Genomic DNA, 14,824 nt, shown 5'->3' with positions numbered 1-14,824 from the left:
CCCCCTGTTTGATGAATTAATGCTACTTCATCATGATAATTGATCTATTTACTTTACCTAGTTGTTTCCTTATTGGTTTTGTACCATCTTTCCGAAGTTTATGGATCTTTTAGCCATGAACTTTATCTGATTACTTGTGTCTCTTGACAGTTTCCGTGGAAAGAAGTGTTCCTAATGCCCGAGCAGTGGCATGCTTTAGCCTTTGGTTTGTTTGCATCGATAATCGCACCATTTGGTGGATTTTTCGCAAGTGGCTTCAAGAGGGCTTTTAAAATAAAGGTGCATACAACTTCATTATGTTGCTGTCTCTGGGAATACTAAAGTATGGAGTTTAGACAGTTTTTACTTCCATTAACATCTTCAAATTTTATAGGATTTTGGCGACAGTATACCTGGGCATGGTGGAATCACTGACCGAATGGACTGTCAAGTAAGTCACTACAAAAAACATTTACATGCTGGCTATGAACATATATATGCATATACCTCAATATTTTGGTTCTACTTGCGCCTTAATTTTTATGAGGAAGCATGTGGTTAGTAACTCAATTGTGAACCAACTTATTGACGTAAATGTCTAAGGTAATTGTTTAGAGTAAAGAGGAAATTACTGAGAAGACTTGATTATGCAAAGTTGAATGAGCATGTTTATGATTCGATATATATCATATATTCCTAGCCTGTGCAGTTTAGCTGAAAATAACATTTATTCTTGTACATTTTCCCCAGATGGTTATGGCAGTTTTTGCATACATATACCACCAATCGTTCATCTCGCCCCACAATTTCTCTGTTGACGCAATCTTGGATCAGGTCCGTATCTATAGCACCTTGTTGGTTTTCGGTTGATCTTATTATTACCCTTTTCATCGTGGTTCTCATCGAGCCACATTCTACCTTCTTTTTTGCCGTCATCCAGATCTTAAGAAACCTGACATACGAGGAGCAGAGAAACTTGTATGAGCAACTCGGGGAGATGTTGGGCAACTTATGCAAAGCTCATAAACTCGCTGCTTGCTTATGAAAAGCACACAACACAAGAAAGTAGGCTGGCTGTGTATGTATCTATTTGAGCGCTCGCTCGGTTCGCCGCCATGAATGTAGCTCTAGATTCACCGTGTACAGCATCGTCGTTGTAGCTCCTCTGTACCCTTGTGATGGGAGTGATGGTGTCCTTGTCGAAAACATTGTACAGAATGGATGTAAGGACTGTGGTTGATAGGGCTAACTAATTTAATTAGGTGCTTGATTCGCTGTGAACTTGTGTTGCTTTTATTCTCCCCCTGCTATTGATTTGTTAATTTGCCCGTTGTGCTCGTTTTTCATAATCGGAGATGGAAAGCTTATATTCCTGTAAACCCTCACTTTGTTTGTTGGACCATATCGAATAGTTGGAGAGCTGCACACAAAATATTTAAAGCCTGCATGTTTCCGTTGCCACTCTCATCTACACTAATAGTATGTACTACTACTCTCTCTGATTCATTCAAAATATATGAAGTTCCAGGTTTGTCCTAAGTCAAACATCCTTTTAAGTTTGACTAGTATGTGGCGTGGCAAATTGTTCGATGTTACATCTTTTTTGCATGTCCTATTTGTTTGTAATACAGCCATTTGCATCAACACCCAAATTGCAAATTCATACTGCAGAGGTATTTTGAAAGGGATGGATGCACTGTTTGGAGAATGACTATTTGGGCATCTGACATGTTCAGACTAGTTCTGTATGATTGCAGAGTGTGTATGCATGCTTGAAGTTTGTGCGACTAAGTACTACGTTGTATTATATGGGATGGTTTATGTCCTTGTGCAGGACTATTCTTAAGTTAGTTCAGGATGACCGGCTGGGGATGTCAGGGACGACTCTGATAATCTGTTTACTTCCTAGCCTTCCTCTCCAAGGCATGACTAATGTCTTGAGAAGCTTGACATGAAAGTTAACTGGTGATCCGCAAGCAACGACCCACTATTTTTGGTAAACATTGTACAAAAAGTCCACTCAATGTCTGGATATCGTAAACTAAGTGATTGTGGAGGATCATTAGCCTCGACGTTAGCACTGGCCTCATGGATGACGCATTCTTGCCTTCCATACTCCATCACCCAGGCTCTACATAAGTCACTCCTCTCACTATAGCAAGGAACCAAGCAAAACACAGTAAACATCGTCAGTACAATCAAAGTTCAAATCTGCAGCACACACCCATAGCGCGTTGCGGAGGAGAAATGGCTGGCGAAGGTGAGCTGAAGCTGTTGAGTACGTGGGCGAGCCCCTGGGCTTCTAGGGTGAAACTCGCGCTCCACCTCAAGGGCTTGAGCTACGAGAACATCGAGCAAGACCTCAACAGCAAGAGTGACCTCCTCCTCACGTTCAACCCAGTGCACAAGAAGGTGCCCGTGCTCATCCACAACGGCAAGCCAATCTGTGAGTCGGTCGTCATAATTGAGTACATCGACGAGGCCTATGGCAGCACCGGCCCCTCCCTCCTACCCACTGACCCCTACGAGCGTGCCATTGCTCGGTTTTGGGTAGACTACATTGACCACAAGGTGCTTAAGTGTCTGATTTGTGTTATCGATTTTACATATGATGCGTGGTGAGTTGATCAATGATGCTATTTGTGCGTGTGCATGCAGCTAGTCATCCCGTGGAAAGTGGCGTTCATAGCCAACACTGAGGAGGATAAGACTGAAGCGATAAAGCAAATATTAGTGGGGGTGAATGTGCTAGAGGGGGCTCTCAAGGAATGCTCCAACGGGAAGCCCTTCTTCGGAGGTGATAACGTTGGATACGTGGATATAGCACTAGGCGGACTGTTGGCGTTTCTGCAAGGAACTGAAGAACTATGTGGTACCAAGCTCTTTGGCACCGCGAACACCCCACTTCTGCTTGCTTGGGTAGAGCACTTCACCGCACTGGACGCTGCCAAGGTGGCTCTGCCGGACGTCAATAAATTGGTTGTGTTTGCAAGGACAAGGCGGGCCCAGATTGCTGCTACTATAAATGTATCTGTCAAGAACTGAGCCAAGCGGTTTCCGTTGAATAATATATGTTGTATTATTATACTCATTATGTCTGTTGAACAAGATATGTTGTAGAGTTATGCATTATCTCTCGTTGGTGTCATTGTCACAAATGTCATGTATGCAATATTGTACGGAATAAGGAACTTGGAATGTTCATTGGTTATAATATATATCTTTTTTTACAAGATTTCTTTTTTTTCTTCAGCGGAGATGGAATTTGGAAGGAGGGCATGTCTATCTTTGTTGGCGATGACTATGAGTGCCCCAACTCCGCGTCACAAAGGGAGCTGTGAAAGAAAACACCTTCAACACCAACTTTCACGATCTGGTAGTTCAGAACTTGAGATTCAACAAAAATGCACCTTGATATATAACTCCTCTGAAGGGTTTTACAATATCTCGACATAAGGAGCCGAAGGATGACTATTCCAAGTGTATTGTCATCTCCACCGTACATGACATTCTCGCTCTAGTGAACCAGATGACTATTCTGAGTGTGTTACCTGTCCATCTCCTTCAAGGAGCCGAGAAGGTGGCTATTGATTGCGTCACCATCGGCCGCCTACTCGGCTCCTCGAAGAATCCTCCCCCGACCCCAAAATCTCCTAGCTTGACGGGGATTAAAAAAATTGGGGAATAAAAGGCTAGCATGACAAGAGAGATTGTAGATTCAATTGATGGTTTAGAGAGAGAGAGAGAGAGAGCACGTGTGGGAATGGCAGTGGGGTCAACTATTCTGACCTGTGGGTTCAGAGGAGTACTCATAGCTGGGGTTCAACCGGTCAACAAATACCCGTGGGGTGAACCAACCTGTGGTTGGATGGTCAGAGGGATTGTGGTATCCCCAACCCGTGGGGTGAACCAACGGAAAGCCGAGTTTTCCTCAATATTTTCTTAGACCTTTCCTGAACCAGTCTTGTGAGGCCATTGCCGAAGTTAGCTTGCTACTTGAAACACATGTGTGCGACGATCCTATTTGGTTAACCTGCATACTCCCTCCATTCCCTTATACAAGGCCACAAACTCATATTACAGGTATTAAGGTAAAATTTATTGACTGCTTTGGAAGCCAACTTTTCTTTTCGTTAACCGAGATCATTAATATGCCTACATGCATGCAAGAAAGAAATATGAAGGAAGTAGCACATTGTCATTATGACTACATGCATGCTAGTATTAAACAAATTGCTAGTACGAAAAAACATCATTATTTTTTGCCTCGATTACCGTTAGTGGCCTTGTATAGATGCAAAATGTAATTTTCATAGTGGACTTGTATAAGAGAATAGAGGGAGTACATGATAAATTTGTCAGTGTAGCTACAATAATAGGATGATACCATAATAGAACATGATATAAATAAATAAATATTAAGGTATGTTAGTACCCTGGTCTTTATCTTATCAGCCATCAAACACATGTTATTTTTCATGGACAATCCTCGGTCATACAATGTGCCATCCACCTACTCTTGTTAGCTTTATAAGTCCAAGGTTGAATTCTTCATTAATTGCCCATTGTCTCACAACCCTCCTACAATCTAACATTGTTGGAAAGATTGAACCTTTTTTTAACTTTTGGATGATCTTTGTTATATAAAATTTCTATGTCTTCAGAAACTTGGTCATCTACTGGTATGCCTCCCTCAGCCATTAATTCCTCACTAACATGGCACACAACAATGGGAGCTGGCTCATTTCGTTCTTCAGTATCATCGACCTTATCCTCAATTCAAAGAACCGCACACATGTTTTCCTCAGACATATGAGCTATTATATCATCACCAACAGGAGTAATCTCCAAAGTGGACCAATCAATGACAACTTCACCATCAGATTGCACATATCTCTGATTACTTACAAGTTGCGGAATCACTGATACATGATGCACTGCTAGCATTTGACTGGTAAACAGAACTTGAGCAAATGATGTTGTCCACTATATCACTACATGGGATATTTCCAAAGCAAGATGATGTCGTAACCCCCTTTGCAATGTCCACAACTTGAGCAAGCACAAGCAATTCTTTTTCTTCCCATCTCTCAAGAAATGCTGTCAACAACTTCCAATATTTATCAATTCTCTTAACTGATTCAAAGTGCTTATCTTGACACAAAATATGGACCTCTTGACCAACCCCCCATATAATTTTTGACCAAATGAGCTCTATCAATTTTTCAACCATAAAATGCTTCATGTTAACCTCAAACTCCACATCATGTTCAGCAACTCGATGCTCGCTGCCATCAGCAAGCTTTGCTACAGATCGAAGAACTCTAACAATTAGTTTATAAATGACAACACGCAATCCTGCACCTTCTTCCCTACAAGATTACACGAATTTTCAAATAGAATAAATGATTAGGCCTAATTTTTCATAAACTTCCGATAAAAAAATCACACAATGCTCCAATTCAGAAGATACTAACCCTTTCGGAGCTGTGTCATCTGGCTCCATCACCACAATCAGTGTGTTCTACTCGAGTAACTCGACGTGAAGCTTGCCCACTATCTCTCCTACATAATAATCTCCATGATCTAGGGTTCCTGTACGCCTCAACTTCCTGGCTGCACAAGTGAGACAGTTAGAGAGAGAGAGGGAGAGAGAGAGAGAGAAAGAGAGATGTGATGTGACCTGTGAGTCGATGGACGAGGCGGCGACAGGGCCGAACGGCTAGAGCGTTGCTGGATGAGAAGAAACAGACATGAGGCGGCACGGAACGGGCGGCACTCGGGGAAGAGGCACGGTGGGGCGGTGCTGGTCACTGGCGGCGCGGGTGGGAGGAAGGCAGGAGCGGCGGCGCGGCGGCTCTCTTCCGTGCTTCGTTCCGTTCGTCTTCCAGGAGCGAACGATCGAAACATTTTGATCGAGCAAGGCAGGTAAAACGACCAGGGGCAAAATCGTCCAACAACATATGACGTGGGGCCCATACCTAGAAAAGGAGAGAAAAACTTAATTTGTGTCATTTAATCCGGCTATCAATCAAAGATGTGTCATCTAATCAAACCAAAAGAAAGGTGTGTCTTTAGATCAAAGTCCAAGGAAAAGTGTGTCATATTATCAATTTACTCATCCAAATCTAAGGTGTCGTATTTGCCAAACAGTGTTGTGAAACTTCAGAAATTGAGATACCTGTACGCATATAACGATGGTGCATCAGATGTATTGCAAATTGGAGTCAAGGTGCCTAGTGGCATACGGCACTTGGCAGGACTGTGGGCTCTTCGTTTCGTTAAAGTTAGTCCAGAGTTTCTGCGTGAAGTTGGAGCTCTAATAGAGCTAAGAACATTTGGTGTATGCAACCTAAGAAGTAAAAACTCTGCTGACTTGAGCATGCCGTGTGTTTTCTGGCCTCGGCTCAGCTCGGATCTGGCAGGCCCGGTGTGGGATGGGTTGGATCCGTCTGGATCTGGCCCGAGGCGGTGGGGGTTGGATACGGTGGACCAGCTGGCTTGGTATGTGTGTTGAAGACGATGCCAGGCGAAAGTCTGCCTCCGACTATGATCGGAGCCGGCAGCAGCGGCGTCCGCGTGCGTCGCATCCTTTTTGAAGGTGCTGCTGTGGTGAAGTACTCCTCTCCCTTACCGTCCCCTTCTCCGAGGGAAATCTCAGATCCGTGCTCTACCGGATCGGATGATGGCGGTGCATTGCGTCGTTCACTTTTTGAGGGCATGATTTTTGGAATAGGGATCAGCCGGAGAGACCAGTGGTGGTGGTGGTGAAGCGACTGACTTGGAGTCGACGGTGGTTGTTCGGTGGTGTTCTTTGGGGTTTGGTGGCGGTGCCTTCGGCACCGCAAGGCGGCCATTTGTTTCCCCCTCGTGTTAGGTGTCTCGCGATGCTTGCTCATGACCCTCCCATAGTGGCCGATGTGTTGCAGCGAGCGTCGTGCTCTCGGTGATGTCTTGGTTCATCTTTGCTCTTTGATGGCGCAAAGTGCCTCCCCAAATTGCTAATCGTTCCGATCTTCCGCTGCGAGGCTCCCAGTCAAGGTTCCTGTTTTACACTCGTTGATTGTGGATGCTCCTGAGTTGTGCCGTGGGGCTCGGTATGCACGCAATGCGGTGCGTTAGGTTGCTCGCAAAGTCTAGGTATTGTGATCCCTTACAACACCCCACATCTACTTATGTCTCTCGTGGTGTTGTTCTTTCTACATGCTAGCTAGTTCGTTCCATCTCCTGGGCGTCAATTTTTCTTCTTCTTCTGTAACTTTGTTACTTGTACGGTTTTCGGCCCGGTTTCCCTCATAAACGGGGTCAGCTTGTTTAGGTTTTCGACCCAGTTTCCCTTATAAACTGGATCAGCCAAAGCTAAGGGGAGACTCTTGGCTTTGGCAGCTTTTTGAGCAATATATTCAGGTGGGGAGCCTCTCCCCCCTCGTTGACCGTTCAAAAAAAAAGAGCCATCTCGTCCCTCTTGAAATTGGTGCTGCTACCGATAATGAACCATTTTTATTGGCTTGCTTTAGTAGGCCAGCTAGAAAAAACATTGATGCCTAGCTTTTCTCTTCTTGGTCACACCTTAATAGCCTCACTCGATTGAAGCTAGCATTCTCCAATATTCATGAGGAAACCTTTCCAGTCTATGCGTGTTACGTGGTCTACATTCTCTTTTGCTAGCGAATGCCTTTGAAGGGAAGATGTTGAATTTTATGCAGGGTCGTTTCCAAAACTTAAGCATCTATGGATACAGGGCGCATCACAGCTCAACCAAGTTGGAATAGAGAAGGGCGCAATGCAAAACCTCATTGAGCTGTGGGTCGTAGAGTGTCGTGCGCTAAGGTTTCTTCCAGATGGCATCAAACACCTTGCAGCCCTTGAGAAATTAATTCTTGTAAATACGTCAGAAGAGCTGATAGGGAAACTCCGGCAAAAGAGAGAATCAGATGAATGCAGTGAAGATGTGATGAAGATTAGCCATATAAGGAATGTTACGGTTGTACTGAGCCAGAAAGGAGTCCGGGAAAGGATTAGGTGATCGTTGCTGTTCCCAAGGTTTCATTTTTCCGTCTTTCACCTTGCAGCTGGTTGCTAGTAATGGCTGATGCGAGTTTATTACGTGTTTGTCAAGTGAAGCTAATTAACATGCTTCCTTTCTTCATGCTCATGTGTATCATGTTCTTCATGCCCAATCTGGAATTATGTTGCTGTATGTAAGTTAAAGACTGCATTTAGTGAAATCGTGATGAAATTGGCGAGCTGAGTTGTGTTCCCGTTATCGATATATATTCTCCCCGTCCGGAAATACTTGGAAGAGAAATGGATGTATTTAGACGTGTTTTAATGTTCATCAAATAAAGAGTTTCTTTTTTGTCTGAAAAAATATTTCCTTCTACAAAGGAAATAATTGTGTTTTTTTTCTCAACTCTCCCATTGCAGAAAAAAGATAATTCTTCAAAGAACTGGCTCAAACAATTGTTTTGATCAAAATTTGCATCTAAGAGTAATAAATAAATAATTAAATAATTGCAAACTTAACTGAAATTGCTCTATTTGTTCTCCAATGACAACTGCATGGCCAGGAAGGCAGTTTGAGACAGGGGCTGCCATGTCCAGTAGTACAAAGCAGTGGACAACAACAATAGCAGCTTCAGGACCATATCAGGAGTTGGGACAGAAGACGCATCTGCCCCATGTACTGACATGGCAATGTCAGTGTTACTAAAATTTCCACACGGCGCCCCTTGTCACACGCACAAGTGGCATTTGACGGAACTGAATTGCACCAAGTCTATGCAACCACTACAACATGGAAAGGCGTTCCATTAAATTAAAGTTGGAATTTTCTTTCCTGCCTACGGTTGACGACGACATGTAAGAGGACCAGCTGTGGCTTGTGGATCTGGTTATCAAATGCAATTATGTAATTCCATGGCGGCAGTGATTTCTTAGCAGCAAATAGGAAGAAAAACTATCTATCTATGTCTACGTGTCCGTGGGGGTGCGCAATCCCCAAGGGGAGAATATGTCAGACAATGCCTCCCGCGACGACTGAACTGCCTCCCGGGTCACTTAGGGCGACTCCGGAGGCGCCACCGCTGGGACCTTACAAGGACCTTCCCTGCCTCCCCGTTCACCACGCCGACGGCGGCGGCGGGGCTTGTCCACTCGTCTTCTTTCTTTCTCTAGCCTTTCGGTCTTCAACTCAACCCTATCAAGATTGCTCCCGATCTGGTCATCGTCGTCCTGCATCCCGGCCTCTCGATCTGGCTGCGGCCGGCGGAATCGCGATCTGGCTGCCAGCAGCCTCATGAATTCATCAACAAAGCTGCAAACTTATCCATCCTGCCTATATGTCGGCTACTGGGATTTTGTTCCGAATGAACAAGACGGGCTCTTATTTACGAATTCATGCCAAACAATTCATTAGAGAACTACATATTCTATCACGACCCTAACAATTTTTAGAAGCTTCTAGTTTCGGATAAGCCGCTAGATATTGCTTTAGGCATTGCCAGAGAAATGGAGTACTTGCATCAAGGGTGCAACTAGCGCATCCTCTACTTTGACATTAAGCCTCCCAATATCCTACTCGACTACAACTTCAATCCAAAGATCTCAAACTTTGGCCTTTCAAAGTTGTGCGCAAGGGACCAAAACATGAGATGAACGGTTGGATCTTCTAAAGAATGTCTGAGATGGCCGCTGGACTCCCCGTCCCCAACTTGCACGGATTTATGCCGAGATCTGTCAGGTCCTCGGTATATTGGTGATTCCCAGAGATTCCTCCGCCGGGAACGCGATGAAATTTTACGTGGTCATTGTGGACTAAATTCCGCATAATTCCAGCGAAGAAATCATTGAAATGACACTCGAGTGATAGAGGGAGTACCTTCATATTATTAGATTTATGTTAACTCAAACTTTACAAAATTTGACGGAAGTACATTCGAATCTAACAATGTTGATTTGGCATGGTGAATGTCGATATTTTTTTTTTATAAATTTGTTTACAGTAGAGATACTTTGACTTTGGACAAAATTTATTTATGTAAACTAAAAAGCACCGGAGTACTTCGGTTGTAGAGATGCTACCCCTGACCGATTGATTGGTTGACCAGGCTAACGAGAGACGAAGCTCGTTCCCCCTCGTCTCCTCCGGCCGGCGCGCCACCGCCTTCCACGCCGACCCTCATCTCCTCCGGCCGGCGCGCCACGCCAAACCCCCCTGTCGCCTCGTAGCTACAGTACAGGTTGGTTCTCTTCTCCCCTCCCCTTCCCTTCTTCCTCGCTCGCGCCGCCGCGCTGCCCTGTGTCCAGGTCGGGCCGGTGGGCGCCCGGAGTTCCCCGCCGCGCCGTCCCGTAACTGCGCCACCACCCACCCCGGCGTGGATACGGATATGGAGAGGACAGTGAGAGTGAGAGTGAGAGAGGAGGGCCAGCAATAGCAGCAAAGTCCGGATCTGGCGGAGGCGGGGGCTGCAAGCCCGGTGCTTTGTGCGCCTGTCCTGTGATTTCAGATTTGGCTGCTGCTGCTTCATGCCGCTGCTGAGTGGAGGATAAGGATAATGAGGAGAAATTGATGTTGCTGCTGCTGCTCTACTTGCTTCGATGCTCATGCTATTGTTTGTCCCTGATGCTCTTGTTTGTTTCTACTGATTCTGCAGCTTCTTTCTTCATCACAGCCAAATGAGCCAAGTTGTGAAAACATTGTGTGTGGGGAGAGACAGAGACAGAGAAAGATATATGTTAGTTAGTTATATGTAACCAATAAGATTTGGTGAATGGGCTGGAGTTATCAAAGAAATAAAGGCGGTGTTTGTTAGTTATACGTTTCTTCTTCTGATAATGGTACTCAAGTGAGTATTCATTCAGTGAGTGAGATTTGGTGACTTGGTTGGAGTTGCTCTCAACAACAGTCATCTGAGGAAAAACCTCAGCAACCATGGCGGAGGCTGTTGTTGCGCAGCTGCTGGTCATGCTGGGCGCTGCACTGGCAAAAGAGGCGACACACTCTGGCGGAGCGCTGCTTGGTAAGGAAGCAGCCGCCCTCAGGGGCCTCTTCAGTAAGATCCACCAGTCCAAGGCGGAGCTGGAGAGCATGCAGGCCTACCTGCAAGAGGCGGAGCGGTTCAAGGACACCGACAGGACCACCACCATCTTCATTGGCGAGATCAGGGGCCTCGCCTTCCAGATCGAGGACGTAGTTGACGAGTTCACCTACAAGCTGGAGGACTGCAAGCACGGTGGGTTCGCAGGCAAGATGAAGAAGAGGCTCAAGCACATCAAGACCTGGCGCCGCCTGGCTGCCAAGCTCCAAGAAATCCAAGACAACCTGAAACATGCCAAGCAGAGGAAGAAGGATTACACAGTCATCGGCAGATCTGCCTCTAAATTTACCAATCAGGCTCTGCACTTCACCAGGGATGAGGACCTTGTGGGAATCGAAGAGAACAAGGAGAGGTTGACACGGTGGCTGACCGGCCGTGGCGGCGGCGATGGTCTGGAGCAGAGCAGCAACAAAGTCACCACGGTGTGGGGGATGCCCGGTGTTGGTAAAACCACTCTGGTTGCTCATGTGTACAACAATGTGAAAGTGGATTTCGACGCTGCGGCATGGGTAACAGTGTCAGAGAGTTACCATCTGGAAGACGTGTTGAAGAAGATTGCTGCCGAGTTTGACATTGCAGTCGATGTCGCCACCAGTGAGATGAGAGGCATAGCAGAGTCCATCCATAACTACCTTCAAGGTAAAAAGTACATCTTGGTCCTCGATGATGTTTGGGCTGTGCACATGTGGTCCAAGATAAGGAATGTCTTCCCAACTTCTAACTGTACCGGCCGATTTGTTATCACATCAAGAAAGCATGAAGTGTCACTGTTGGCAACTAGGGAGTCTACAGTTCACTTGGAACCGCTACAAGCACATCACTCCTGGGTGCTGTTCTGCAAAGAGGCCTTTTGGAATCATGCTGACAAACAGTGCCCATTGGAGTTACGGAGTGTGGCTTGGAAGTTCATAACAAAGTGTCAAGGCTTGCCTATTGCTATTGCATGCATTGGTCGCCTACTCTCCTGCAAACCGCCAACTTTTACTGAATGGGAGAATGTGCATAGGGATTTGGATTTACAGTTGGCGAAAGACGTGATCCCTGATGTTCATATGATCCTAAAGGTCAGCTTGGAGGACCTTCCGTATGATTTGAAGAATTGTTTCTTACACTGCGCATTATTCCCAGAAGATCATAAATTAAAGAGGAGGACGATAGTGAGGCAGTGGATTGCTGCGGGATTTATCAAGGAAAAGGAAGATAACAGAACATTGGAGGAAGTGGCAGAGGGATACTTGACTGAGCTTGTGAACCGAAGCTTATTACAGGTAGTGGAGAGGAATCATACTGGACGACTGAAACACTGTCGGATGCATGATGTCATACGCCTTCTTGCCCTCAACAAAGCCAAGGAGGAATGCTTTGGTAAAGTTTATAATGGCTCTGCTACTGGGTCATTCTCTGTAGAGGGTGTACATCGCATATCGGTCCAGGGAGAAAACCTTGAACAACTGAGCCGATCTGGTGCAACACATCTCCGTGCACTCCATGTATTTGGGAGGTATATCGATATTGACTTTATGAAGCCTATTCTAACTGCTTCGAATCTGCTGTCGACATTGGATCTTAAAGGTACTCGTATCAGAATGCTGCCCAATGAGGTATTCAACTTGTTTAATCTGCGTTATTTGGGTCTTAGACATACCGAGATCGAAAGCCTTCCTGAAGCAGTGGTGAGGTTACAAAATCTGGAAGTCTTGGATGCTTTCGGCACTAAGCTGACATATTTACCAAACAATGTTGTTAAACTTCAGAAATTAAGACACCTATATGTGTGGACGTCCGGCATAAGTGTAGGTGGGGTCAAGGTGCCTAATGGCATGCAGCACTTGGCAGGACTACGGGCTCTTCAGGGCGTCAATGCCACTCCAGAGTTTCTGCATGAAGTTAGAGTTCTTACGGAGCTAAGAACATTCGGTGTGTGTAAAGTAAGAAGCGAACACTCTGCTGACTTGAGCAATGCTATCACAAAAATGAGCCATCTTGTTCATCTCGAAATTCTTGCTGCAGCTGAGAATGAGGTTCTGCGGTTTGAAGGGCTATATTTACCTCCAACCCTTTCTTGGCTTTGTTTAGGAGGGCAACTAGAAAAAAACATTTATGCCTGAGCTTTTCTCTTCATGGTCACACCTTAATAGCCTTACTCGCTTGACTCTGGCATTCTCCAATATTGACGAGGAAACCTTTTCCTGTCTACGCGTGTTATGTGGTCTACGCTTTCTCGAGCTAATTAAGACTTTTGAAGGGAAGAGGTTGCATTTTACTGCAGGGTCATTTCCAAAACTTAGGTATCTATTCATATGGGTTGCGGCACAGCTCAACCAGGTTGAAATAGAGGAGGGTGCGATGCAAAACCTCATCGAGCTATCATTCACAGAGTGTCCTGAGCTAAATTTTCTTCCTAATGGCATCGAACACCTTGCAGCCCTTGAGAAATTAATTCTGAAAGACACGTCAGAAGAGCTGATAGAGAAACTCCGGCAGAAGAGAGATTCTGATGAATGCACCAAACATGCAATGAAGATTAGCCACATAAGGAATGTTACAGTTGGACTGAGGCAGAAAGGACTTTGGGAAAGGATTAGGTGATTGTCGCTGCTCCAAGGTTAGGGTTTGGTGTTTCTTCTTTCACTCTTTTGTTGCATGCACATACAATTTTTTCTACGAAAAATTGCCGTATGTTATTACAAAGTAATATTAATTTGTTACGAGTTTGTCAACTAAATCTAACATGCTTTTTCCGCATGTTCATGAGTATTGTCACCTGACTCCATAGGAGGGAACTGGTAGGGTCGATCATAGAAACAAGTTACTGATCATGCAGTTTCCACTATGTGGATGTTCATTAGTTTAGAGGGATGTGTAATTTCAATCTTTCATACTAGTTATCCTAAATTAAGAGGCTGAGTCGAGACTACTCTGTTAAGTAGCTTTTGTAAAGATAAAGAGATTCATTCACTCCCTTTACTGACTGACTCAATTTGCTATTATTACCAGATTCTGCACTGCAGTGCAAGCTCTGTTGTCTCCTTGTTACCACTCTTATGATTTTTTTACTGTCCTCTATCGAAGATGAGTTGTAAGAAGGTCAGCCGCACAGCCGAATTCTTGAAGGCGGATGTAAGCTCAGCTGCAAAGAAGAAAAAGAACTACGAGTCAGCGTACTTGGTGGAGCGCAATCATGAAGGGGGAACATGAGATGCTCCGCAACAATGTATGCCATTTTCTTCCACATTATGCTGTATGAAATGAGTATTCTGCTCATCAGTTAGTTGAGTAGCTTCTTCCTTAATCATGTCTGCATACAGACACACACATACACACAGTATGCGACCGATTGTTCAGGAGTAGTAATGCTTCTTCGCTGATCCCTCTTACACAAGCTTTTAAGTTTGTGTACTGCCGCTGGCACTTGTAATCATTATTGAGCACTACAAGTATCTATTTCTCACTATTCAGCAGCCATGGTGAACTCTGTTCATGAGAGTATGGTCATATGCTTATGGAAACCCAATCTGGAATTATGTTGCTGTAAATTATTTACAATGAAACCCCTCTGTTATTGAATTTTTTTTTGGGGGGGGGGGGGGGGTCTTATTTGTCGCATTGGAATTGGACGGAATGTATGTAAGTTAGCTTCCCAGCGATGTTGGTGGAGTGTTCATCCATAATGCAAAATTCCTCTGTTTTTTCTGAGAAAAGGAACACAAAGTTGTCTAAACAACTATTTGTTTTCTACAACAAGG

At 44.9% G+C, this 14,824-nt stretch overlaps 1 protein-coding gene, 1 long non-coding RNA gene and 1 pseudogene across 3 annotated transcripts; all 3 read left to right on the top strand.

Moving 5' to 3' along the window:
• Positions 1-368: 368 nt before the first annotated feature.
• LOC147988409 (uncharacterized) lies at positions 369-1,247 on the top strand. The gene is made up of 3 exons (XR_015614974.1): positions 369-430; positions 730-813; positions 920-1,247. It is a non-coding gene; the product is annotated as an uncharacterized LOC147988409 (long non-coding RNA).
• A 904-nt stretch (positions 1,248-2,151) lies between these two features.
• On the top strand, positions 2,152-3,214 carry LOC125536145 (putative glutathione S-transferase GSTU6). The gene is made up of 2 exons (XM_048699329.2): positions 2,152-2,550; positions 2,638-3,214. The coding sequence occupies exons 1-2, from the start codon at positions 2,227-2,229 to the stop codon at positions 3,022-3,024; spliced, it is 711 nt and encodes a 236-aa protein (XP_048555286.2). The 5' UTR covers positions 2,152-2,226; the 3' UTR covers positions 3,025-3,214.
• A 6,840-nt stretch (positions 3,215-10,054) lies between these two features.
• LOC125542632 (disease resistance protein RPM1-like) lies at positions 10,055-14,559 on the top strand (annotated as a pseudogene). The gene is made up of 3 exons (XR_015616776.1): positions 10,055-10,220; positions 10,635-13,683; positions 14,076-14,559. The product of XR_015616776.1 is annotated as a disease resistance protein RPM1-like (transcript).
• Positions 14,560-14,824: the final 265 nt, after the last annotated feature.

The sequence above is a fragment of the Triticum urartu genome, chromosome 1A (assembly GCF_056163025.1).
Source record: "Triticum urartu cultivar PI428250 chromosome 1A, HENAU_Tu73, whole genome shotgun sequence".
NCBI lineage: Eukaryota > Viridiplantae > Streptophyta > Magnoliopsida > Poales > Poaceae > Triticum > Triticum urartu.
The sequence above is the reverse complement of the archived record's forward strand: the minus strand, read 5'-3'. Positions and strand labels throughout refer to the sequence as shown.